The following is a 27,657-nucleotide window of genomic DNA, read 5'->3' on the forward strand; positions in this document are numbered from 1 at the left end:
GTGAAGTAGCTATATGGATAGAACAAACGACAGAGACTTACCTGCATGTTGACACTGCGAATAAAGAATGTGTAATCGTTGTTGAAATATGAACTAGATTTCGTTGAAACGGCTTTTATTACGGTGATTATTGATTGTGGCCTTTCAATTTAGTCGTTGCCGTTATTGTATGTATATGTGTGTCTTCTGTCTCGAAATGGAATAATTGATCACTTCGCTTAAAATTCACACTCAATTTTTCTTCTTTTTCTTATTTTTATTTTCTTTTGATTGTATGAATTGAATTTTTTTTTCGATTCAAATGAAAATTTGGTTTTCTTTTATAACTTTTCAATACTCTGACAACGGAAATTTTCACTTGTGATTCGATATTATAACATGGAGTTCACCATTTCCAAGCTGCAAGGAAGAGAAAGCATTGTTCATAATTAATCTTCACCCATTCATTCAACAAGAAAAAAAAACGAAATATATTTATAAATATATAAAGGTAAAGAGCAGCAGAACAACGAACCAACGAACAGAAAAAAACAAAATATTCAATAGTTCAAGCTGTGTGTATCGCCGTTTCGTTTTGGCTTGCTGTTGTTTTGCAACACACTCTCTGTGATTGTATCGTATTTTCATCGCATTTTGTCAGTTAGATGGGTTTCTTGGTGGGTCTCTATTTTTTTCCTTTCTTCTTCTTCTTCTTCTTCTAAAGGTTACACTTTGCAATCGATTCGCTAGTTGCTGTTGATGTTGTTGTTGTTGCTGTTGTTTTCCTCCACCGATAACATATGATATGATTGCACAGCCACACACTGATCAATTCAAATTATGTTCAATTGTCTTTATAATTGCAACAACAACACAGACAAACACAGAAAAAAATGAGTATCGAACGAATCAACAAACGATTGAAATGCATTCGTGGATCACCGAGTTCATAACGAACGGAGAGCCATTTACTATATTTATGAACACACAAAAAAAGAAGAAGAAGAAGAAAAAAAACAAATCCAAGTTAATTTTACGTACTGTAATAATTACATTACATTCTTTCTGTTTATGTTTGGACGTTTTTTTCCCTCTTCTTCTTCTATTTTCATTCGTTTTGCGGGCACTTGGCTCATTTCATTGCATGATCGAACGTCGATCAAGCGAACCGTCTATGCATATATATATTGCAACAACTCTATGACAGCCTCACTCTCTCGGTGTCTATGTGTGAACACATGATGAAAAACTGGAGAGAAAAAATTAATGCGGAGGCTTGAAATCATTTTGATGAATTGTGCTGATGGGTGTACGGGCTCGATGGCTGCTGTTGTTATGTGTGTTCTGAGGGTGTAATTAATTCGAATTGATGCAATTAAAACCAAATAAATACACACAAATTGAAACATATTTTTCTTCGAAACCAAACGAGGAGGACGAAACAAACACATGCAATTGACCGACCACCATCCAACCTTTTTCCACTTAAAACCGTCTCCAAATTAATAAATAAAAAAAATGGCCCACATTTTCCATCATACAAGCAGCAGACACTCACATATACACTGTTCAATTTTCTTGATGCCTATTTCAGTTCGGCATAAATCATGCAGAGGGAAAAAAGCGAAAATTTGATGTGACAAATAAATGCAACAATCATTGGGCGTTAACAAAACTCATAACGTAATTGGTATCACAATTCTTGTTTTCTTTCTTGATGCATTGCGACGAGCGAATTGGAACTGCGTCGTTACTAACTGCCAAATTGAAAGAAAAAAGAGTTGTTTTCTACGCGTTCACAGTGTGATTGAATCAGAGAGAAAGAGATAGGGCAATCGGCCGGGATTTTGAATCACCAATCAACGACATCAACAAACAAAATGATTAGATTGGATTGTGTTGGTGAAATTTCGTCGTGAAAATATTTTAATCGTTGCAGTGCTTCACATCGGGCATTGCATCATCGCATATGTGCCTCGAATGGTATGGGAATGACCGAAAGTGGTCAACAAATAACTATTTGTATTTTGTGCGAACTTTCATTGAGAAAATCGGCCAATTTTCTGTTTTTTAAAACTGTACACCATCGTCAACGTAGTCGGTATTTCTTTTTGCATTCAAATTGGATTGAAAAAAAAACGGTTGAATATCGTGTGCATGTGTGTTGCCTTAGGATAATAAACGGCCACGTTGACGTTGGTGATAAGTATGCCAAAGCACGAAACGAATGATCGGTCTCTGATTTGTTGGTTCAGAAAATGGATACATTTCGATGTTAATTCGTCTTTTTCTCTCTATAACTTTCGTCACCGTTTTCGTTTTACTGCAAAAATAATTGAATATCTGTGTGTCGCCAAGGTAATGAAGAAAATGTGGCGATAATTTGTTTCATAATGACAAATGAATGGTATTTGCACATAATTGATTTGACCCACCACCATTTAGTATGTCTCGACCCGAGCACAACACACTCGTGCACTCGCATTCTGAGCCGAAAACTATCGCTCTGTTCATTCCCAAAGCTACTACGGTGTCTAGTCGGTGCAAACAGTATTGCAACGGCAGTTTAAAGTCTGGAATTTTCAAATCAGCTTCGAACTTGCCCTTTGCAGCCATAAAATGTAGGTTGACTCTGAAATCGCCTTTCCCGAAAACAAAACAAAACGAAACACTATATGGCCATATTCTAGATCGATTGCATCTGATCGTGCGTCATTGCTGCATGACATCGGCAGAAACAACAACAACAACAACGCAGAAAAAGAAAAATAAAAACAATCCAATAAGCACTCATTCGAATTGTCTTTCGTCCAATTCGCATTCTCACATTCGCCAATTTTCCAAGTGCGCTGCAGAACCGCAACAACGACGACGACATCGACAACAGAAAAAATTAGGTCTCTCCGTTCAAGCGACGTTTTTTTCTTTCTTCCTTTCATTCTTCTCCTTCTTCTGATTTTTGTGTGGTATTCTTCTTTCCATTCGGCCGAAAAGAATGGATAAGAAAAGAAGTACGTCAAAAAACCGCACACACAGATACACACACACTCACAGAAAATACCTTCTCTGTGACTTTCCTTTTCTACTGTTCAATGCACATGACCGAAGCACGGTGTATGGTTTTTCACCGCTTGTAAAAGCGAGTTTGTAGATTTTTATCAATCGCAAAAATGCCGTGTTGATTTGTTTTCTTCTTTTCTTCATTTTCCCTCGGTGTATATTCAATAAAGGAATGTGTTTAATGTTCTGCCACGATTTGTGAATGGTCGCGGAGATCGTGTACTTTGAACGACCCAGAATAACAAATTGTTTGTCTCTGTCTCTCTCCCTCCCCGAATGTGTGTGTTTTTTTTTCTTCTTTCCCTTTGTCATCAAATGGAAAAACCGTCTTTATTTCTTTCTTTGTTGGTCTTTTGTGAGAAATGAAGCCGTCGTCTCGTTATCGATTGATGATTTTTCCACTTGGCACTGGCATATTTGTCTTGTATGATATTTAGCATATATGCTGTTTGTTTGTTTTCTTTCGGAATGGCATGCGAAATTGAAATGGCAGCGCATTCGCACCTCCTGATCATCATCCGGACGTGCGTTCGATTTGCGCGACCGACATATGGTTGCTCCAACCCACGATCGCGACATGATTATGAAACTCACTGACAAAAAAAATACACAACGGCAACAACAACGACAACTTCTAATAGTGAAATACACAACTATTTCACATACGTTGCGATCGTGCAAGCACTAGTGGCAGTAGCAATAGCAGCGGTAGCTCATTTACATGGGCTACGCTCCTATCGGTTGGAAAAAAAATGGAAAAAACCCTTCAAATCAACCGCTGTGTTTGACTTTTGACACATTTTATGCCACATTGCAACTGCATGCGTGTGCTGTGCATTCTAGATAAAAGAAAAAAAGCAACAACAATTATCTACCACGCCGTCTATTTTGTGTCGAGTTGGGACACACTTTCCATTCCCGAAACATCAACGGCTCTCTCTCCTTAACACTCTTTTTCTCGCTCTTTTCGCCTCTTTCGCTCGTATGATGTTTTGAAATGAAATGAAAAACTATCAGCGCGACGCTTATGTCTCGATGATAAAAACGAATTCTTTGTCTAATTTTCGAATAAAAGCCGAAATATGCTGTTGCCACCGCTGCTGCTGCTGCTGTGCTATGCAAATTCTATGCTGAGCTGTTGCGTGTGTGTCGTTTTTGTTTCGTTCCATTTCGTTTCATGTGTCGTTGCATTCAACGACTTGATTTTGGTCAACGCACTACGCATACATAACTGTAGTTTGTGGATTGTGGTATTCGACTTAAATAGATAACGCACGATTCACCATCACATTCTCTCTCTCTCACACACACACACACACATACACATTCATTTCGCTCCTAACTTCTATTCGACTGTTGTTTTTTTCCTTCTGTATATAATTTTTATTTTATTTTATTTTCTGTTACATTCATCGTCGATGTTTGTTCGTTCGATGTATGTGTCTCGCTCTCGCTCTCATTCGCTCACATTCACTCTCTTTCACTCGACAAAGCGACTTGACTAAATTGCATGGTTGTGATCGCAACAGAAACAATTTTATATATTTACGTTCATTGCTTTTCTTTTTTTAAACGGTTGGAGACGATTTGCAATTCACTACTTTCATCCACACTTCGAATATGTATTTGCAAATGGGAAATGCGCGTTTTTGTCGACTTCTTCTTCTTTAATGCCGATCGTGTTCGAAATGTTCGATCCGAAGAGATTGCCCTTTTTATCATTTTACACGTGGAGAGATGTGTGTTCACTGTGTGACTCTCCTTTCATTGGTTGAGCCCCATGTTTTTTCGCTTATTTTTTTTCTCTTTCATATTATTGCATTGACATTTCACCAGCAGCAACAATTTTCTTTTGTTCAAAACTTATTGAATAAAAATTGGTTCTTGCAATGTGTGCGTGTCGTTTTCTCTCTCTCTCTCTCTCTCACTCTCTTCCAATTCATCATCTTCATTGAAAATCTAGTCGACTTGATAATTAACATAGTTCACGTTGCCCATGCCGATAGACGTGATAAAAATGTGTGTTCATGTGTCATTTCAATATACACACTACAACTGACATGAACACGGATTTCGATGAAAATATTTTACAATACCAGATAGTAATAGCAAGAGAGGGAAAAAAAGACAGATTTTTTTTATATAGAAATTTAATTCAATTTACTTGAACGATATGCGGCAATTCTTTTTTCACCAATTGCACAGAAAAAAAAACACGTATTTATTTTCGTGTCTCCAAAATTACGACAGAGAAGAATGTATATATTCTTTTTTTTAAATAGTCTTCGTTTTTCCAACTGGATTTTTTTAATCTTTCTCTTTTATTTCTGTATGAAATGATGTTATTGTCACTTCTAAGTCTATTTTTATATGTCGTGTAACAAATTAGCACACACCAAAAAAAAAATCCGAAGAAACGAATTAATTTTCTTTATAAAAAAAATTAATATATATATTTTTTATATATACTACAAAAAAAAAATTATAAATTTTTTCGTGTTAGCAAGTTAACGCGTAGCGCGTGTACAGTCACTGTACTAACCTCTAGTTAACTTTTTTATGTTTGATTTGACAACATTCAGGAATTGGATTTGTGAACTGTGTGTTGCGAACCACATTCACAAAAAAAGAGAGAAGAGAATCGCTCACTGACTCGCTCGCTCATTCTCGCTGTCTCTCTTTCTCTCTACTTCATTCTCATTCATTTGTTCGTTGGTTGGTTCGGTGTGTTGTTGGGCCAATTGTGAATAGTGGCCCCGTATGCTCTCTCGGGCCTCTTGTTGCCTTTGGTGAGCTGTGTGCCACTGTATTTGTGCCTGTGTGTGAACAACGACACACAATGTATTTCTATAGAGGAGCCGAACACACTGAAGACTTTGGTGATCATTCTTTTTTTTGCTTCGTTCAATTCATATGACATTTTCAATGTGTGTTCCGTTTTAATGCCATCGAGCGCGCGCGTTGGCTCGCCTCGCTTACAAATCTCACCAATTTATTCATCTATGGCATTTTACTGATCATATACATACTATTTCATGTGTTGTTTTTTTTCCTCTTCGAATGTACATTTACGGTTGGGCCAGGCCTTTCGTTTGTATTGCGATGATGTGGTTTTTAAACGGCAGCAAGTACTGATATTTTTCTTCATATACGTGTAATTGATTCGATTGTGAAACGTTACAACAATTGATCAAGAAAGATGATCGAAAGAGACAGACGGATGGGGCGAAGAAGAAGAAGAAGTAGCAGCAGCAGCGCTGCGCAAAGTAGTAAGCAGCTCATCTGACAGTCTGAATTCATTGAATGCCAGACTTGTCGTAAGCATGTCTCTTTTAATCATTCGGCGATGAGCGAGCGACACGTGCGCCATTCCTTTTATTTTGAATAATTCTCATTTGACAATTTCAACTTGTTTCATTGTCAAACGTCATCGATTCCATTCGAATGACAGACTTTCAATGCACTTAGAAATGCTTATTTGCTATCATGCACATCTGAGCAAAATCTTATTCGAACATTAAAAAAAACATGAGAATAAAACTCAAATCCAATTTTTCGTTTTTAAATATTTGTTGTATTGCATTTATTTAAATTTGAATAAAATCTTTCCTCCAACAAAATAGTACAATTCTTAACAGCAAAGTATGAAATGAACGTTGCGACAACGTTTTTGTTTCGTTTTATTTATTTGTTTCCTCTAATTTTTTTTTATTCGGTTAAAATTCATAATTTTCTCTTACTCGCCTCTCTGTTTCAAACAAAACCAACGAAAAAAAATAATTTATAATTCAATAATTTTATGTGCAATTTAATTCATAAAGAATGTTTACAGTTTCTGTGGTGTTGGTTTAGGTTTGTGTATGTGTTTCTATTTTTCTTTGTTCTGGCGGGGAGGGGTGTAACAAATAAGGCAAGTTCTGTTCAATTGCTTCAATTGATGTGGAGCCATCGAAAATAGAATATAATTTCTTTCTTTTTTTTCATTTCGTCCATAAATTTTTCTTTCGAATCAGCGTTTCAGGCGCACATTTCAACGGCTTTGCCCAATATATATGATAATGCCATATATCAAATTATCGATAATGCAGTTGAATTCAAGAAACAAAATTTGAACAAAACAACAATCACTTTACATCACAAATCACCTAACAAAAAGGCCAAACGATTTTCTTTCTGGAATGGTACATGAATTGTTGGTTTTTCTTCTCCATTCCAACTGAGTTTGAGCCAATAACAATCCTGAAAATATTCCTGATTCGGAGATCTGGCTCTCCTCTCTCTCTCTCTCTCTCTCTCTCTCTCTCTCTCTCTCTCTTACACACAAACACATACGCCTAACCCATCTCTCAGTCACTATTCAATTCTTAGCTAGTCACGCAGTTTCGTACAGATCTTCTGTTCGTTTCTTTTCGTTTTTTTTGTTTAGTAAATTTTCTATCACAGGTAATCATTTGTTAAGAGTTTGTAATATTTTTGTTTTTATATGGCGCTCTCACTTCATATTGGTTACGCGAATTTATGCTGAGAAAAAGAAAATAAGAGAAATACTGACAGCCGATACGGAATATCGGGCTATTTGCCGAGCGCAAAGTCAGAGAAATAGATTCGGTTTCGAAAAACTGAGCAAAGATTTCTGATTGGTTGTTTTAGTTTTTGTTTTTTTTACACATCCATGATGTTAAATACCAACTCTAAACTAATCGTTTGATCCAATTGCAAGTTGGTCGCTTGCCGATGCAGAGTCGGTATCAATTCATTGTCCAGTGCATTCATGTAGAGCGGTGCTAATTTATCATAGTTTGAGCCAGCCTCATAGCACACTTGATCCTGATCAAGTGTGGCTCGAATAGCCAACTTGGTCATACCATTCGTTGATAAAAGATCCAAAAAAGAAACCAGCGCCATGCTTGCACTTCTCGCTATTTGCTCCGACAATTTTGACATGTCGATAGGGTCTTTGCCATGTGCGGATTCATCGTCCGACTAAAAATATTGAAACATAATTGGAATTTTATTGTCACGCTTTTTTTTGCTGGAGGAAGCAGACAAATTCAATAATTTATTCGTTCGAGACAATTTTTCTTTATCTCATTTTACCTTCAAAATAAAGACCTCTGTCCAACGAATAATATGATTGGAATTGGCGAAATCCAAACCATGATGAACTCTTATGCTTGGTATTCCATCCATCGGTTTCTTATCAATCGGCGAAATGACCCTGAAATTTTTCGTTTTGAGAAAATTGTATTATCTTTCATTCTATGACAAAGCGATTGTTCTACTTTTTGTTCGTTATGATGTTTCGTATTTTTTTTTTTCAAATATTTTTTCTTTGTTCGAATTCAAAATTGACAATGGTGACGACGAAAATCTAAGGAGTGCAATGAATTATTTGATATTTACCCGACATTAAAGTTCGTATCGTTCTCGACCCATTGTATGCACACTAGTTCCGTTTGCGATTCATCACCATTGACGGGGCCGCAAACAATGTCGATGTCTTTCATTGTTTTCAGTGCTTGTTGAATAGCTACCATTTTTTTCGGAAGAATTTGCACCATTAGCCCATCTTCAACAATGCTACACTTTCCCGACAGACCGGATGTTGTCTTCAGTGCGCCGTTTAATACAAGAAAACTGGCGCCAGTTACTGCAAAAGTAGATAAAATGAAAGAGTTTCACGAAGAAAAAAAACTCAACGAAAAGGAGTTTCACTAAAATGATCTTCAACCGACAAATAAACTGCTGCTGTAAAATTTCTATTTAATTTCGAAAATGTGCACAAACCTTTTCTCGGCTTTCCCTGTATGTTGATCGCTTGTGTTGAGTAGGCATGGGTTTCAGCGCAACCTGATTCCGTGTTTTGTACACAAACCTATTTAAACCACATATAAACGTTATTTTAGAAATGAATCATGCAAAATAAATTGTATGGGAATGAAAAAAAAAAAATTTGAGCAGCCTCACCAAATGCCCATCAGCCAATTCCGAGAAATTTGCAGCCAATGCAAAGATGTGATCGCTTGAGTTGTTCAATGCTTTCATTACTTGATCGTAACGATTCCGTGGAATGAGCACATTTGTGCGTCGATCTTCGCACATGTGAATGTACATGCCACGAATGGTCGGTATTGTATAGGAATATGTTCGAAAATCGGCCAAAAAATTGATAATCGTTTGAGCAATTTCCGCATAAACGGAATTACGACCGCGCACGCTCACATGCGGTGATGGATAGTATCGGTGTAAGGCACCCAGACGTAGCATCAAACGCAATGGGAATATTTTCGCCCACGGCACTTCCCATCGATGGATTAGAATGCCAATTAGGTATGGATTCTCGGGTATTATTATATTTTGCATGCATTGAAATGAAGTTCGAATGAATAAGAAGCCGCCGTGCTCCTTTGATCCCAAGAATGGCGTCGAACCAGCCATTGAAAAGCCCAATTCGGTTATTGCTTGACCTGAAGATATTTGTTTTTTGATTGAACAAAAAATAAAGCGAAAATTGATTTTTACAAGAGTTTGAAACAAATATGATCAAGCAGTCTTAGACTCACCTTTGTCGGCATCCCTGTATATTTCATTTAAATGAAGAAAAATGTCTTTCGGTAATTGATTCGATGAGTCCAATTCCAGCAAAATAACAATTTCATCTTGTCCCACCAGATGCATTCCCTGCGTTGTGAAATTAATCACAGCCTTATTGATGCAACACGTTACTGAAATAAAAAATATAGGGATCATGCAACTTTAGGTAGAAAATGAAACTCTCAAAATAAAACTTACATTTGACTATTTTGACTAAAACATAGAAATTTCGTTGTATCATAAATTTAAGCTGTTGATTTTGTAGGCGCTCGATGAGCTGCTCGTTATTATTCACTTCGGCATATTTGAATTCGGTTCGTGTTGATACACAAATCGGCGGCAATTTGCTATCGGGGATACCACCGTTTGTTGGTGTTGATGCTGGAATATACGAATTGGTTTTTGGATCGAGAGATGGCAATTTCAAATTGGTGCTGGTCTTTGATTTCGATGATTGCTTTGGCTCGGATCCAGATGGCGATGAGACACCTTTTTTTAACGAAAAAAAGATTAAAAAGATTAGAAATTAATCAATTCAATTCAGACTGAAAGTTATTGGATTTTTTCTCTCGAAAACTGATTTCGATTCAAATCAAATTGGACATTAGCATGTTTTAATTGAAAACATATGGCAATAGGGGATTAACCAATAAAATATTAATTTAGCGATATTTTCTACGATTTTATTGTTTATTTAAAATTGTGACTTTTGTTTTTATCATGAGTAATGGGAGGGAAACTCCATATTCTAAAATCAATTTTATCAAAATCGATTAAAATTTACCATTTCGGTTGTTGGGTCGTGAGTCCCAGCTATTGTCTAAGTCGGTCAAATCGCAGCCGGGTCGAATGCCATCGCTGAACATGACATTTTTCTCTTTGCGTTGGGATTTGGGTGGAACACCTTCGCGTTTCAACACACCAACGGGAACCATTACTGAAATCGGGGCCGCTGCCGACGAAGTGACCTGCTGATGTGGTGGAATGACTGAACAATATTCCATTGGATTGTTGGGGTTTGGTGAGCGTGCCATTGGTGAAGGCATATCTTCGTATGGTGAATTTATACCAGCCGAAGGATCCACCTCAGCTGACGCCGCCTCATTCATCTGACGATTGCCTAAATTCTGCAGAAATTGAAACATTCCAACATTAATTTTAACGCTTCTTGTTCTAATCATTTTAATATTGTGCTGGTTAACTTACACGATTCGAATCCCTGTTTTGGTTCAGTAAAATATCACATTGTACACAAATTCGAGCTTCAACGTCACCAAGGTATTCCAATTTGGCTTTCAGCGAACAACAGGCCGAACAAAGGACTAGGCCACAGGCTCTACAATGATGCCGCCGTTTGATGAACGAAAACTTTTGATTGCACTGCATACAAAATACGGTCATATTATCAGGCACCCAGTATGGTGCCATTTTACCAATTTGATGAATGGAAATGTTCGCTGCATTCGGATGCGCTGTCATTGACTGGTCCGCATAATTCTAATGATAAAATGACACGGAATAGACTTTGAATTCAGAATAAATTTTCGCCTTTTCTTTCGTTTTTTACCATTCAATTCAAATTAATAAACAAACATTGGAATCAAAAATTACAATAGAGGCATTAGTTTCATAATAATGACTCATTATAAATGTCTCTCCAACCTACCTCACTAGCATTCGACTCATTTGCTGATTCACTATCTATGTTTGATTGACTGTTTTCCATTTGGTGCTGAAGGGCAGATCGAAAAAAAACCGGTTATTTCATCACATGAACAACATAATTTTTTCCGAAGAAAAAAGAATCAATGTCAAGCAATTTCCTACTTACAATCATTTGATTATTGTCGTTTGCAATATTGGAATCATCCGAAGAGATGGACGATGACAAAAATTGTCCGCATGCGGCTGGTGTGTTGCCGGCATTTTCATCGTTGGAAAAATTGGTCGCAGAATTCGATGGGTTTTGTTGTGATTGTTGTTGATCGACCAGCGTTGTGTTGCAATTCTGTAAGTTCAGGGAATTTGGTCGTTTTGCAACACCGGCTGCTTGTTGATCGAGCTCACATTCCGAGCATTCATTATGTTGTTCTAGGTCTGACGAGATTTCTCTTTCGCCTCCATCGTCTTCCAATTCGCTGGTGCTTTCGTTTTGTGGATTAGCTTCCGCTTGATTATCGCCCTGATTTTCGCTCATTTCAACGGTTGATTCGGCATCCACAACCGAATCGATACTTTCCATCACCGGTTCAATGTGTTGTACCGATTCCAATTGATCGGTATTCACGTTGGGTAGCTGCTCATTGCCGGAAATGGCATTGACTTCACCAAATTCAACAGTTGATGCCTGTGAAAAGCTGTCTGCATTGCGATCATCTCTTGATGCAATTTGATTCAATTCACCGACATGTTCAATCGAATGATCCACACTGTAAATATTGCCATCATTTACATACGGTTCAATACCCTCCGATTTCATCGAATCAATGGCACTTTTCATTGAATCACTCTTCGGCCTAACGACAAGCATTGGATTGTCTTCCAAATCTTCCAATTCTTGCAAATAGCTCTCCAATTCCGTGTCAGAAACGTCATCCATTGTTGCAGCCGTTTCAAAAGTGATCGGCTTTATAAAGCGATCATTCGATGTATTTTTCTCGGCATCAATCGCTTGATTTGCTGCAACATTTGCATTTTTCGTCACATTCGCTGCACGGCCTTCGTCTTTGTTTTCTACTTGATTAATGAATTCTTTGGCTAAAATTTCACTAGACTCACCATTGATGACATCGGGTAGCGCGGTATCGGTCTCATGTGATGCGGTTATTTCCAAAGATAGCGAAGTGGGTGGCACCACCGATGACAATTCCGTTCGAAATTCCACCGAATCGACCGTTCTCTCCCCACACGCTGGATCCGTGGTCTTTTCATCTCCCGTATCGCTTTCCGAATTATCTGATTCACTTGAAGTTAACTCGTTTTCCTCCTCCTCCTCCTCATCACCGTTTTCATCATCATCATGAACGGAACTCTCCGTTTCATTTGAATCGGCATGAATTTTACTAAAATCAGTTGAACCGGTGATAATTTTACTAGAATCCTGAACATTTTGGCATTCTTCGTATGAAGGAAGATCGGACGTTGGTATAAATTGATCTGAAGACGATGTTGATACGAATTGCTCTAGTTGATTTGATGGTTGAAATTGATCGGATCGCACCGGAACGAATAGATCTGCTTTCGAATGATCTTGTATCAATTGCTCGTGATTCGATTTTTCGGGATTACTCGTCAAGCTAATAGTTACTTGTGCAGGCCAAAAGTTTGCCTTGGGCAATGTTAACGGTCGCACTTCCTCTTCGGTTGGGAGTCCAGTATTGTCAATTGGTTGCACTTCTGTTGAAAATTTGCGACTATTCGATGCGGTCATTTCACCCGAATTATTTTCAACTAATTCATTTTTCCTACTAACAACAAAGCTTGAATTGGACGGCGTTACAAACGCCTCTTTTGAATTCAGTGTCATATGATGCGATGTTGCGTTTTCTTCCGGAATTTTCACCGTGTCAATGCCAGCATTCACATATTCATTCAAACTGAAAGAAGAAAGAGACACAACACTTTGGTGAAATATTGACAAAACAAACCTTCATGAAAGAAAAACAGACACATCCAGAACGAATCAATTCCAAGTGGGAGCTCGGTAAACAGCTGACGCGTTGTTTCTGTTTTCAAACACTTTTTTCCAATGTTACTTACCTATTAAATACGTTGGATACTTTGACGAAATTCGTTTTTGTGATACGATTTACGATGGGTGGTGGTGGCACAGCCGATGCCGAACTGGTCGTAGATACCGATGGCGCTGTTGGTCCGCTCGATATTTGTCCATACTTGTATGAGGCATACAGATCGGGCTGTTTGCTTTCATTGATCGCTGGAGATGACTTGTTCAACTTTGAATGTTGTTCTTCGTTGAGCTCAAGATCGTCCAAAACCTTATTGATATCAACGATATCCATCTTTTAGGTGCGGCGGCTGAACAGAGAAAAAAACCACAGTTCAAATGAGTTTTTAACTTTTCAACATCGAACACATTAAATCCAATGGGCCAACAATTAGTATGTAATCATTTTCACTAATAACAACTTCATTTCGTTGATTTTTCAATTAAACTTAATTGCAATTACGCGAACAATTCAATTAGGAAAAAAAACTGTAGAAAAAATTCGCGGTTTTTCTCTTGAAAATTGTGTGTGTGTAAATTTTCTCTTTCTTTTGAAGCGAGCGTGTCTTTTGTTATTGTTGGCGGAAAGTGAAATTGGCATTGACAGTAACTTTGGAAGTGAAATTGTAATGTCATTAAAAATGCAACAAAAACAAAGCTGCACGAAAACCACTTCCGATGACTGGAGTGAAATAGTAGAGCAAAAAGTGAATTTTAATGTTCCAAAACAGCAAAGCATGAATAAACATTAAAACATAAAACAATATTCACAAATTGCACAGTGGCGAAGAAGAAAAAACAAGACCGCAGAGCTTTGCTTCGCTCCGCTCTGCGTTCTTGAGTTTTTAGTTACTTAATCTATTTTGTTGTTTTACAACAAACTATTTTTTGGCGCACTACATGAAATGTATTTCATCAAAGTAACTTTGAAGTAATATATTTATTTGCAAAATGAATTACAAGATCTTGGTTTTATTTCTTTTTTGAAATATACTGCCTTTGGTTTAAATTAAATAAACTTTAATTCTGGTCAAGACTCAGAAAATATTATACGAAAAATTAATGTAATTTTTAAACAACATTTGATAATAGAAATTTGATTGGCGCTTTGAGATATTATGCACTTATTTGTCGTTACTGCCACTGTTTTAAATTGAATAAAAAATATGAGCATAAAATTCAAATTCACCATAATTTGTTTCAACACTCAAAAAGTATCTAGGAAAAAAAAGAGCAGATTAGTAGCTCTACATTTCATGTAGTGCTGAAAAACACAAATCAAACCGAAGTGCAGAAGAGAATTCCGGTTTGAAGCATGATAACCGTATCTATAAAGTGACACTTCGAAACAGGCCGATGAATTGGGGAAAAAATTCTGCCAGCCAAAAACAACTCTTTCTCTCGATTTCAATAATTCTATATCGTTTCGTTCATATTATGAAATAACACTTCCACTTACCTAAAGACGTGCATGAGCGACGATAGTTTCGAAAATAAAAAATTCGAATCGAATTTTTGTTTCTTTTGTTCGAAATCAAAATAAAGACAAATAACACACTCAACCAATTTATTTGTGTTTGGAAAATCACGTTTGACGTATTTCTCTTTTTTTGTCTTATTCACTACAGCTCCGGAACAAAATTTCATTTAATATGAATCATTCTACTATCTAATTACAAGCACAAAATCATATGAGACATACATATGCACGTATAATTTTTTCTCCTCAATACAAATTTAGTGTGTGTTGGTCTATTTGACGTTTTTTTTTTTGTTTGTTCATGCGTTATTTGTCAACAAAAAAGCAACAGCAGCAGCAGTAGATGTAGCAATAGCAACAACGACACACAAGGAGGCTATTTTGCACATTCCGTTTCACATAGATAATGAAACGAGTCGAGTAATTTGATTTGCAACTTATGTGACATACACACAATGAAAGAAAGAGAACGGAGAGCAAGGGAATTGTGTGACTCCGATTTCGTTCAGCCTTCGTTCGGTAAAACAACAATTGTCTTTTTCTTGTGTAGTACACTTGTTTACTCTTTGACGAACGGAAAAAATATAGCCAAAAATGTTTTATGAATGAACACTGAAAATTGCGCCCGATTTATTTTCTAATCAATTTAGAACACCAGCAATTTGAAAAATGGAGAAAAAATTCAACGAAATTCTCTTTGTTCGGATTTCCTGTATTGTTTACTTTTTGCGTTAGATGGTCGACACACACAATCCTCAATGGATATTTCAATACGTCGTGTTTATCACGTTTAATTATCGCACCGTTTTTTGTTTTTCGTTCGTTCGTTCGGTTCGTTTCGTTTTCTTCAATTTGTTACAATGGTTTCTATTTCTTGTTCGATTTGTTCCGCGACACTTATTCCCCCATTCGATCGCACATTGATTTCACCAAATCAACTTCTTTTCAATGAAATTGCATTCTTCGTTTCATTTGGCCGAAAAAAGAAACCAAAAATAAGAAGTTTAAAGGAAAATACACTGTATGTATTGAAATGTCAAAGTCTTCTTTTTCCCTACTTCTTCTTCTTATTCTTCTTCTCCGTTTATTTTGCTCTTTCGTGCTCTATGACTTATCTCTATCTCACACACGATCTCATACAATTGCACATTTGGCACAACTGAATAACACCGAATCGAACAATGTCTTTGGGGTGCGTTCAACATACGTCAACTTATACGTTCTGCATCTCAATTCACTGGCGTTTTGAATATGATTTTAGAATTATTCCTGTTTCTCCATTAAACTGTAAATATTGAAATTGGTTGCATATTGGTTTTTAGGGATATTTGTGTTGCATAGAATTTTATTTCTGTACATTTCGTCAACACTCTTTTCATACATCAATCAATCTAAACTACAAGATTTGAAAATAGAATTGAATAAGAATTGACATTTTTTTTCTATTATTGAATCGATGAATTAGATTTCAATGAATTTAACTGATTTTATCAAATAATTGTCATTTTTCTCCGAAATTAAATGATTTACCGAAAATACAGTTTTTTTTTATTTTTAAGACTTTTTTTTTACTGTGCAACAATGAATGAAACTTAGAGAGAAATTGTATGAGACATTTGAAAAAAATAAGTAAATGATTGGAATCATAAACTGAAACGTAGTCTGAAACTTAGTCTGAAACTATTTATGGTGATTTTTTTCAGATTTTAATCTGAATTTTATTGAAAGATAGAAAATCATGAAGAGTTTTTGTAAGATTTAGCTTAATATTAAGTGGTTTTTGCATTTTATTTCATTTAAATTGGTTTGGAATCGAATTCATTTGAAAATTTTATTTACAAATTGAAATGAAACAATTTCTGAGTAAAATGGAAAACCAATATTTTTAAATAAAATCGAGAATTTTTCTAAATTAATGAAAGATATTAATTTGAAAATAATTAATTTGTAATGAAATTCAACGTTTAAAAAAAAATCTTTGAAAAATTTCTTTAAATTTAACGAAAAAGCTGGAATTTTTTGTCAAGAGAAAAAAGACCCTCATGAAGCCTGCAAAAAAAAAACTTTTGCGGGATGGCAACTATTTTAAACTAGAATTTTGAAAATGTTGCAAAAGCGAACAAACAAATGAAAGAGAAAAAGCACCATTGAACGTACAAAAAGTTGTATTGTTTTCAATTTGCAGCGAAACAGTGTCCACTACAAATACATATTAGTCATAAAAAAAGAAATGTTCAACGTGTGGCATAGTATTGAGCTGGTGGCGAATTCATTTGCAAAAACTAAATAACATACACACAGTAGCCGTGGCGAACTGAGGCGAATGTTCGCCCTCGAAATGTTGTGTGTACGAACGTTCAACTTTCCATTGAACTGGTTGGTAATGACGTTTCAAATAGTAAATCACAAGCGTGTGTCTGTATGTGTTTGTGTATATGTGCGGCGATGCGTGTGTATTGTGACGAATATTCATGCCAAACAGCGAGACGGAATAAAAAAAAGTACACATAGAGAAGACAGGCGAAGCGAAATCTAGGTAGAAAAAAAATAATAACGCCAATTGCATATGGCTGACATTTCACTTTGATACCCGCGATTCACTAAAAAGAGTTGATTACGTGAAGAAAAAAAAATAATAACAGTTTTTAGTTCGTTTTACAATCATATACATTGGAACCCGATTTAGTTTAATTCTTAGGCACGCATTTATAAATTTTCTTCAATTAGCTGCTCGTCAAGTGCACCAAAATATATCAACAGAGAGAGAGAGGGAGAGAGAGAGAGATAGGGAGAGAGAAAGAGAAAAAAATAGTTGAAAAGCAGCGAACAGCAGCAGCCGCAGCAGGAGGAGAAGCAGAAAAAACGACGAAAGAAAGAAAAGGAAAATACGAAAAAGAGAGTCTGCAGCTTAACTCATCATATCCAAACCAACCAATACTATAAATCGACACAATCGACAACTCAAGAACACCGTGGAAGCGATTGACCAAGCAAAAATTCATCAAGTAAATCACTTTCCATTTAATTCCATTTTTGGATCTATTTTTTTCTATTTTCCGTTGTTGCTCGTCTTCATTTTGTTACTAGTTTAAGAATTTACTCGATTTGATTCTGTGCCGTCGAAACGAAACGAACAAACGAACGAGCGAAAAAAAGAGAAATGACACGGCCGAAATTGTTTGTGTAATTATTTGTGCTGATTAGTTCAGTACCCCAGTTTAAAAAAGAAACACGAAAAAGTGGACAAGAACTCCAAGTGAATGAATTTGCATCGTAAATCGTTCACGTATCCAGAAAATGGATACTCACGTAATTACGTGGTAAAAAAAGTTTTTTTTTTGTTCGTGACCAAGAGAAAGAATTGATTTGAACCACAGTTGCTGCTGCCGTGGATTCCACATTCATTTTAAATTCACAAAAAAATAGCTAAGTGATTTTTCCATCTTCTTCGCTGCATTGATTTGACGTATCATCGAGATGTTATAAAGTTTTTTCGTTTCAAATCTCGTTCTATCGCTCTCTACAAGACGGACTCTACTCGGAGTTGAAGAGGAATATGAAAGAAAGCACAACAGAGAAATTGGATATCATTTTCAACGTCCGTTTTTTCCGCGCTATGCATTACGTGTGAACGAAAGTAAGAAACGAGCGACAGAAAGAATGAAAAAAAAGTTTGTCGTGAGCCAAATTTCATTGTCATCGAATTTTTGATGTTTGACAAACGATTAAACCGTAACGATTGTCCGAATAGGTGTCCGTAAAATTTTGGCTCCACACATAAGCAAGGGCAGCAGTGACGGTGACAACAGCAGTAGAAATAGCAACAATAATCTCTATCTGCACTAAAACCCCAATTTTTTTTTCTCTCCCAAGTACACACACTTTTGGCCTCTCTTTCGCACACTCTCAATTTCCTCATACTGGATGCACGCATATATGCAAACCTTCACCGATATAGGTATTACATATAGCGACATATATAGAACGTACATCAATTTCGTTCATTCTCTCCTTCTCACTCTCACTCGCTTACGGTCCCCGTGTGTACATTGGATGTGCACTGTGTGGTGTATACCATTGCACCAGTTCAAAGGAATGTGTGCTTTGTTATGCATCGCGCACATTCATACTACGAAATCTGGACCATAATCACTGCGATTTTCAAATATGTGCATTTTATCCAACCAAAAAGAAAAACAACAACAAAAAACAGGGACAATTTTTAACGCCATTCAAATGTTGATCGTTTTATGTCACTTCGTCATTAATTTCGACACCTTTTTCTAGTTGACCAATGTGTAAGATCAACTTTAGTCGAGCACAAAAACAAACAAACAAAACCACTTTGAACGATGACTGATTTTAAAAAATGTTCTTATCTCCTTTTATTTCGTTTATTTTCAGTTAAAACAGCAACAAAAGCACACATCCAGAGGCAAGAACTCACTATCAATGCGCACATCCACAAAAAGGTTGTAAACTTCATAACGAAAACTTCGATTGCCAGAAAAACCAATACCAAGCATAACAAAAGTCAGTCAATGAAAATAAAAACCAACAATCATTATATCAACTAAACGACAAAGAGATACAAACAACAACAACATCAAATACAAACAAATTGCACGTTAAAATCCCTCAACACACACACACAAGCACTCATTAAGTTGAAACCATTTCAAATTGTGAATTAGTTAAAATATTGCATTATAATTCGGACTCAACTAAACGAAAATTTATGAAAAAAAAAAATTGTGAGACAAGAAAAAACGACAAAAATTGACATTTAAATATAAAACATAAATTGAAACCAACACATACCCATTAAATTAAAAAAAAAATTACGTCTGACTGTGATAATAATTGAAAACAAAAGAGAAATTTAAAACAAAACGGTTGAAGAATAGTTTTACTTAAACAAAACAGAAAAAAAACAAAATAACAACAAAAAATCTACTTGTAAGTCGTTTTATTAGAACAACATAACATTTAAAACAAAAAACACGTACCGACAGTTTAGGAGTAGGTAATTATGTAAATACGCATAGAATCTAGTAATAGAATTTAATTTAAACAAGAGAGAGAGAGAGAGAGAGAGAGAAAAAGGAACACAAACATTTGAAGCCAACAGAAACCGAATTTGAATCACAAGAAAAAACAAAGCAACAACAACAAAAAAATTGCATGTGATTGCATGGACATTTTGTGAAGACTGTAATAGCAACCGATTTGAAGCCAATATTTTACGCACGCGAACTGAATGTTAATTAGTTCGCTGCGATTCCCAGTTTGGACTTGTCACATATTTTCTCTCGTCCAATCCGCGAACGAACGCATTTCGATACCCCAAGTTAAAACAAAAATTACTGACAAAAACACGAGACCCTCGCACTTAGTTATCTACGTACCTCATCGAGATTAGCCAACATTTTGTTACGGAAGCAAAACATAAAATCAAACACGTCTCAAAAACGGCTCATCATCTTGCAAACAAATCGATACCGTGTCTGAATTTGAAATAGTAAATCCCTGTGGATTTTTCGCAGAAAAAAGAGAGTGTGTGTGTGTATCGTGTGCGTGAATATAACGAAACTACGCTGCCGTCGCTCAAGTGATAATGGCAAATAGCGCCACAGGAAGCGAAAGGGATTTGTCGAATTCGAAGGAACAACTACTATCGACCTTAAGTCTGTCGGACACTGAAAACGGTATGCCTTTGGTTAATTTTTTTGTTGTTGTTCGATATCATTTCTGTAATGACATTCAATTTTCAATGAAAAATGCTAAAAAAACTAAACATTTTCGAATTTAAACCACCTTCTCCCCCAGATGAAGATCGTAAGTGGAGACACTCCAATGACTCCAAGTCAATTCGTCGCGCTGAACACAACGATCCGGCCATATTGAGCTATGGCGGATTTAGCCAACGATTTGTTGCATCGCAAGAAACGGTTGCATCGTCCCAAGACGCTACTTTATCGAAGAAAGAGCGTTCCGATTCACCCAATCTGTCCACATCGGAACCGGATGTACGCAGCATTTTGCGTTATTCACGCGAAAGTTTGCTCACGTTAAGAGATTGTGAACTAGCGAAGCGTAAACCCGTTTATTTGGGACGGGCATGGGTTCGTATTGGTGTTACGAGCGAAGAGCGCGAAAATCGTGGACGAGATGATAATGACAGTGCTTCGAACTATTCATCGAACACTTCTTTAGCGAATGCATCGTCATCGTCATACTTGTTGCCATCATTTGCATGCAAACGACGAATCCCAGGTAAATGCTTGCCAGAGGTTTTATACTCGATTTACTCTTGAAAATTTTTATTAAATCGACCCGATTTGAGACTTTATTGAAGAAAAAGAATCACTTCCATAATTTACTTTTTCTGTTTGAAAAGTGTCGAATATTGCATTTTCTAATATTCTACATTTGTTTTCGAATTTTAAAGGCTCTTCGCAATCATCGTCCAATACGGAGATAAAGCGGAATAGCGCGTTAACGCCCAAGAAAGAAGAATCTTCATCTTCGATTGCTGGCCGACGCAGTATATCGAACAGTAGAAATTCGAATAGCACTGAAGATGAAGATCCACGGCCAGGTGACCGATCTATGTTTGTTCGACGTCAAAAGTAAGTAGTGTTTTCACCTCTCTCAAGGAAATGTAATTTTTTGCATGTTTTCATTATATCATTATGGCTTAATGCCATAATGTCTATGCTGTGCGGTGCGGAAACAGCAATGTTTTTGTTTATACAAACAAAGTGTCATCGACAATTGACCCAATTTTCATGTATATTTAAAAAAAAAAAACAGTGAGTACCGAAATGCTAATGAAAGTCGTCGCATCGGTAGCGGACGAATTCCAATGCGAGACTCATGGGATGATCCAAAATATAGCCGACCCAATGCAAATGAATTCTCGTCAAAATCAAGCGGTGATCCATCGTCATCGCCAACCAACTCAGCATCATCAGCAACCACTTCAACAACCACTTCAACAAGTAAAACCGAACAGAGCAAACCAAGTGAATCTTCAAATGGTAGGCCAATGCAATTTATTTCGTTCAATCAATTTTGAAACGATTATTTTAAATGGCATTCTTAAGACTGGCTATAGCCGGAAATAAAGTTCGGAAGCAAAACATCATGGGAAGAATGAAATTCGAATTGTGCATTTTGTGAAAAGTTTCTCCAACAAAATATTGACCTCATTAAGTTCAAAAGCAAAAGAGAAAAAAAAAGTAAAATTTCAATTCGGTTTGTTTTCGTTGTGCAGATTTCAATCTTCGTCCAGGCGGTGGTCTGTTGGGTTTGCGCGATCGTCAACGTGAAAATGAGCAACAGCAAACGCAATCATCAATTGTAAGCCAGCCGCATGCGCATTTATCTCGAACCATTTTGGGCAATAACAGCATTTTGGACAAAGACAGTCGAAGTGATTTCCGCGAGCGTGGCGTTCTCGGCAGTGACGATCGATATGATCGAAATGATCGATTGGATCGAAACGATCGATTGGATCGAAACGATCGATTGGATCGAAATGACCGAATGGATCGAAACGACCGAAATGATCGAAACGATCGAAACGACCGTGGCGATAGAAATGATGAACGTCGTGGAGACCGTCGATCATTCAACCGTGACCGTGACTATGGACGGTAAGTTGGCAACGAAAATAATGATACGATATCGGTTAATTGATTAAAAACTAAGAGAATTAATTTATTGAACAATAAAATAATGAATGAAACATTGTTTACTCAACATAGATACAACGATGATATGCCTCGTAATTCAATGTCCCGATACAATCATGGCGATCGAATGAATTCGTATTCGCAGTATAGTTTTAGCAGCAACGACCATCGTGGTCGACGCCAGTATAATGATCGTAACGCTGAGGAGCCGGAATGGTTCAGCGGTGGTCCAACATCTCAAAATGATACGATCGAATTACGTGGTTTCGAAGAGTATACATCGGGCCGGCAAGATTCACCATCGTCACGTAATAGTGGTGATGCCGATGAGGACAAGGCAACGGTCGATTATGACAGCGATGGGGATAAAGCCAACGAAGAAAATGACAAATCAAATGATAACAATAATAATGACAACAAAAATGGTAGTGGCGGCAGTGGCGGCGATGAGGCCAGCAATCGTGATGCAAAAACGGAAAAATCGAGGGACTGTGAACCAGAAGATAGTGAAGTGGCGAAAGCCGAACCGAAAGCGAACAAAAAGGATGATAATTTCAACATTGAAGACTTTTTGAAAGTGGACAATTTAAACGATTTTCTAACGGTAAGTAAATTGAATTTGCATTTTGCATGGGGTTTGTAGATTGAAACACAAGCACACTAGCGCCGCAGTTTGCCCTACAATATCATATACGGCAAGCTACAGAACTATTCATTCAGTATATATCATGTAGCTCAACTGTCAATCTGTAATTCCCCTGGCATTTTGCTCAAACTGTTTCAATTTATCACATTTCATTTATTGGGATTTACGATGTAATTTAATGTGATTTCTGTGGTACAGGGTGGCGATTCATTCATCGAGAGTGGATCCGGTGAATCCAGATTTAGCCGTTGGTTCCGACCGAGCGCCGACGAACCGAAACCAAACCAAGCCGCGCCCGAAAAACCAGCCGAACCAAACCACAATGAGAATGGCGAGAAAAATATGTTTACGCCATTTTCAACGGATTCGGGCAATCCGAATGATACGAAAAACGAAAATACTTTTCTCGAATTTTTGCAACGTGGAAAATTTGCGGCAAATATGCAAAAGCCACCAGTTGGTATTTTGCAAATGATGATGGAGAACAACAATTTTCAACTACTGCAGCAACAAGATTTCCAACCACCACCACATCATCAGCATCAGCAACAGCAGCAGCAACAACAACAACAACAGCAGCAGCAGCAGCCAGCGGTGATGAGCAATCATGGACCACTCAGTGTCGAAGAATTGGAAGCTCGGCTACGCCAATCGGGACCACCAGCCGCTAACTCATCCAATAACATACCAAACGATGTGTCTAACATGAAAAACTCACAACAACAGGACATGATTGCATTTAAGAAACTGGTTAGTATTCGAAGAGTTATCGTTTCCTTATAACCACTAACAATACAAGGGCAAAAAATCAAGAGACCACAAAAATCTGCGTGAAAAATTGTTATTAATTCCTTTTCATTTCTTGTCTAGTTGCAGCAAATCAGTGGTGATCAACCACAGCCATCACCACCCCAACAACCGCATCAACAACCGGTAAATAGTCAAAATTCTCAATATCCGATCGATTTGATTTTTTATATTGGATCCGTTATGGTTTTGAATTTATTTCAGAAGATGTTCCCATTCGGGCCGGTCCCGCCCCAAAATCAGCAACCACGTCAATTAATGCCACATCCTGAAGCGATTAAGAAAATGCTTGCAGGTCATGGGCCGTTCCCCGTTCCACTCATCACTCCGCAGCAACGCATGGAGATTATCAAACGGCCCGAGACTCAAGTTTTGATTCAAAGTAATTGAAAAGCGATTTCATTTTTTGAAAATAGAAAAGAATTGAACCCATGAAATGCATCGAATTAAACACATGTTGTTCATGAAGTAAAAAATATGTACTAATATACGTGTGCGTTCCTTTTAGGACTGAGGAATGGCGAGTTGAGCCAAGGATTTTTGATTCAACAGTTGAACAATCCGCAAATAATTCAACGCGACCGTGAGGTATTGTTTGCGGTTCTGAGCTATTTCAATCCAGCCGCTCAACCATCACCACCGGAAAATACAATGCCACATCCAGTACCACATCCAAACGATGTAAGCTTCACAATCTTTTCTAACACTATCGCACGATAAATCACTCGAAACGTTATCGAAATATTCCTTTTTATCATTTCGACTTTTGTTTTCTTCTTCTCATCAATCGATTCTATATCGTATGGATTCCTCTATCATCCCAGTTACCGGTACCGAATGCAAATATGCCACCACCGCCGCCAAATATGCAGACGCCAAACAATGCAGCGCTCTCACCAGATATGCTCCGTCAATTGTATTTGCAGGCAGCTGTCACCGGATCCAAGCAACAATTGCGGATTTCACCCTTACCAAACGGTATTCCACAACGCATTCCTTCGCCACGTGAACTTCAATTCCATACGCAATCGATCATGCAAAATGCACTAATCAAAAAGAAACTTGAAGAGCAAAGGGAAAACTTCCGAAAACGTCAGGTTGGTTTTTAATTGTCCAGCGACTTAGCGTGTTCTTTGCATTGAATTGTTTTTCACTCTAATTGATGATTGGTTTTCGGTTGGCTTTCTATCACCAGGAGCAACAACAGCAACAGCAATCACACATGAATCCGAATCTCGCAAGCAACAGTAACGGGATTATTGAACACTTGCACGACGGCCCGATGAATAATCCGCAAATGAACCGAGGCGTTTCGCCCAACTCAAGTGCAGCTCTGAAGCAATTGAGCCAGAGTCAGCACACATCGTCACCAACGCCGACGCTTGCATTTACTCCAACATCCGTACTACGTAAAATGACGGCCGAAAAAGACATGGACAATTCAGCGAACGCAAGCAACATCAATAATAAAGACTTGAATAAGGTAGTGATTTTATTTTTGCACAACATTTTTTTTCATCATCATGTTTTGCAACAAATTTTAACTATTTTCGTGTGAAAACTTTTCGCATAGAAAATAATTTGTATTTATTTCAACATTTAAATATAATTGAGCAAAGCCTCGTGCGCTTAGTGAACAAATAATTACACATTCTATATCAATACAATATATTCATTTTATTCGCAGCAACAGACACCACAGCAGCAACTCCAACAGCAACAACAACACAACGTGTTCCGCATGCAACAAAATGTTCCCATGCAAACCATGCAAGGATTACCAATGCAAGGTATTCAAGCCATGCAAGGTATGGGCATGCAAGGCTTACAACAAAATAAATTCTTACCAATCCAACCAAATAACCAGCAACAGATTTTGGCTCAACAAAAAGGTAATGATAGAAGCGATTTCTGTTTTAGTTTCGTCTAAATTTCATTGGTTCTCACCATGACTTGCGAAAGATCTAAAATTATTTCGTGAACGAAGAAAATGGTTATTCCGAATGTTAATTGACTTTTTCAATTGTTTCAGGTCGGCCAATTGTCAAAGGCAATGGGATTTCAAATCAATTCGCAGCAAATGAATTTCCACAAGCATTTTTGTTGGGAGCGTAAGTATTTTTCGCCCTATTCCATTTCATTTTTCTATTTCCCACTTCGTTTAATCGCATACATTTTGAGTACGATGTAGGATCGGTTTGTTTCGCCCGGGAAAATTCGATTTTTTCTTTCGTTCAAAGAAGTTGTGCTAATAATCGAACACATTTTTTGGAACCTTTGTTGGCAAAGTTGCAACAAAAATCTCACATGCGAGTCAGCATTTCTAAAAGCGCAAAAAAGAAACGATATGAAATCAGTGCTTCCGAAAAATTGTTAATCACCAATCAAATTCTCCTTTCGTAGGAATAGTAATACCAACAGACCACCGCAATTCAATCTCGATCAACAGAGACAACAACAATTCCAACAGTTTCAGCAAGCTCAACAAGCGCAACAATTCCATCAAATGATGCAACAACACCAGATGATGGGCGGTCCACAAATGAGTAAGTTTTAAGCGATGAAAATAATTTGTGTTTTCTTCTTCGTTCATATATATTTTCGTTTGATTGAGGCGAACGATTTATTGCGGGTTCTCTCCTGATTTGAAGATCTTCAGTCAAAAATGTATATTACTAGAATTAGATAAATTTACGTTTTGTGTAAACTCTCGTTAACAAATAATCGTTCAATTTATAATGATCAGTTTTAAAGGGAATCAATCAATTGATTACAAAATCAAACAAACGACGGAATAATAATTTGCCATCTTCATTGTTCTCTCTCCCTCTCTCTCTCTATTTTTTACAGTGGTTCATAATGAGGTGCAACAGCAGCAACAACAACAACGAAGCAATGGAGATGGAACACTCTCGCCCACTAGTAACCAACTGGCTCGTTGGTTTTCACCAGAGCTCTTGGCTCAAGGTATATTTCAATTAAATATGCCAATTTTCTAATTCTACGTTGTACTTCAATGGAAAGTTTGATTTTAAATTGGTTTTCACCATTTTTCTCTCTCTCTCCCTCTCTGTATATTCGGAATCAGCATCTGCCGGGAAACTCCCATCGTTGGATGCAACGCAAGCCCTTAGCTTGGAAGAATTCGAACGAAATATGCACTCATCCACCACCGTGAACAATTAGCAACATACACAGAAACGTGTGAGAGCAAGATGAATAGAGGAGAGATGAAGCATTGAGTCATGAAGAAAACAAAAACTCATGCTCGACAATTAAAAAAAGGAAATAGAAATAAACAATAAAACATAATTCAAAGCAGAAAAAACATCCAATTGTCTGTATGTTTTCTATTTTTTTAAGAATTTTTTTTTGACTTTTTAGACACTCATAATAATCAGTATTTATTATTGGGGAAAGAGGGGGTAATCTGGGACACCACTCATTTCTCGCACTAGGCAATACTAAACGTCAAAACGAACATATACGTAAGTGTGCATTCGGCAATCATTCGGCACCGTCTCTCTCCTCAGTCTGCTACATGCTGCGCTAAAGCACAGTTTGTGTTTTCACCACTTAACGAAACGATTTTCTGTCTCCATTTTTGCATTTCATGTATTTCACGTCATATTTAAGGCATACCCGTGTGGAAAAGAAAATGACT

The 27,657-nt window shown here is 37.1% G+C and overlaps 3 protein-coding genes across 14 annotated transcripts in view; 1 reads left to right on the top strand and 2 right to left on the bottom strand.

The window, feature by feature from the left end:
* LOC129575389 (eukaryotic translation initiation factor 4 gamma 3) overlaps positions 1–5,636 on the bottom strand; it is a 32,492-nt gene extending 26,856 nt beyond the window's left edge. For 4 of the 5 annotated variants that reach the window (XM_055458971.1, XM_055458970.1, XM_055458973.1 and 1 more), the window contains exons 1-2: positions 5,204–5,565; positions 42–399 (exon numbers count right to left, since the gene is read on the bottom strand). The gene's annotated coding sequence lies outside the window, so the exon portion shown is untranslated. The other variant, XM_055458943.1, reaches the window with a different exon arrangement.
* Positions 5,637–6,819: 1,183 nt separating this feature from the next.
* On the bottom strand, positions 6,820–15,961 carry LOC129575392 (zinc finger FYVE domain-containing protein 9). Of its 4 annotated transcripts, none has more exons than XM_055458975.1 (14): positions 15,564–15,957; positions 14,820–15,029; positions 13,393–13,671; positions 11,465–13,229; positions 11,300–11,365; positions 10,840–11,130; positions 10,418–10,760; positions 9,832–10,122; positions 9,603–9,764; positions 9,007–9,506; positions 8,827–8,914; positions 8,443–8,689; positions 8,137–8,257; positions 6,820–8,022 (listed from the first exon to the last, which is right to left on the bottom strand). In XM_055458975.1, the coding sequence occupies exons 3-14, from the start codon at positions 13,653–13,655 to the stop codon at positions 7,702–7,704; spliced, it is 4,458 nt and encodes a 1,485-aa protein (XP_055314950.1). In that variant the 5' UTR covers positions 13,656–13,671; positions 14,820–15,029; positions 15,564–15,957; the 3' UTR covers positions 6,820–7,701. The 4 variants fall into 4 exon arrangements, with proteins under 4 accessions (XP_055314950.1, XP_055314949.1, XP_055314951.1 ...); XM_055458974.1 differs by having other exon boundaries at positions 15,644–15,949; XM_055458976.1 differs by lacking the exon at positions 14,820–15,029 and having other exon boundaries at positions 15,564–15,961.
* Positions 15,962–17,136: 1,175 nt separating this feature from the next.
* Positions 17,137–27,321, top strand: LOC129575393 (putative uncharacterized protein DDB_G0271606). Of its 5 annotated transcripts, none has more exons than XM_055458978.1 (19): positions 17,137–17,376; positions 17,568–17,845; positions 19,245–20,548; positions 20,670–21,116; positions 21,292–21,472; positions 21,657–21,883; positions 22,120–22,501; positions 22,613–23,144; positions 23,385–23,936; positions 24,057–24,119; positions 24,198–24,375; positions 24,502–24,674; positions 24,818–25,090; positions 25,189–25,476; positions 25,681–25,885; positions 26,026–26,104; positions 26,397–26,539; positions 26,844–26,960; positions 27,082–27,321. In XM_055458978.1, exons 3-19 carry the CDS (start codon positions 20,458–20,460, stop codon positions 27,177–27,179), a joined length of 4,029 nt encoding a protein of 1,342 aa, XP_055314953.1. In that variant the 5' UTR covers positions 17,137–17,376; positions 17,568–17,845; positions 19,245–20,457; the 3' UTR covers positions 27,180–27,321. The 5 variants fall into 5 exon arrangements, with proteins under 5 accessions (XP_055314953.1, XP_055314957.1, XP_055314954.1 ...); XM_055458982.1 differs by having other exon boundaries at positions 17,143–17,376; positions 24,201–24,375; XM_055458979.1 differs by having other exon boundaries at positions 17,237–17,376; positions 17,539–17,845.
* The last annotated feature ends 336 nt before the right edge of the window (positions 27,322–27,657 follow it).

The sequence above is a fragment of the Sitodiplosis mosellana genome, unplaced genomic scaffold (assembly GCF_009176505.1).
Source record: "Sitodiplosis mosellana isolate CC-2019 unplaced genomic scaffold, AAFC_SMos_1.0 Smas_scaffold_6166, whole genome shotgun sequence".
Lineage (NCBI taxonomy): Eukaryota > Metazoa > Arthropoda > Insecta > Diptera > Cecidomyiidae > Sitodiplosis > Sitodiplosis mosellana.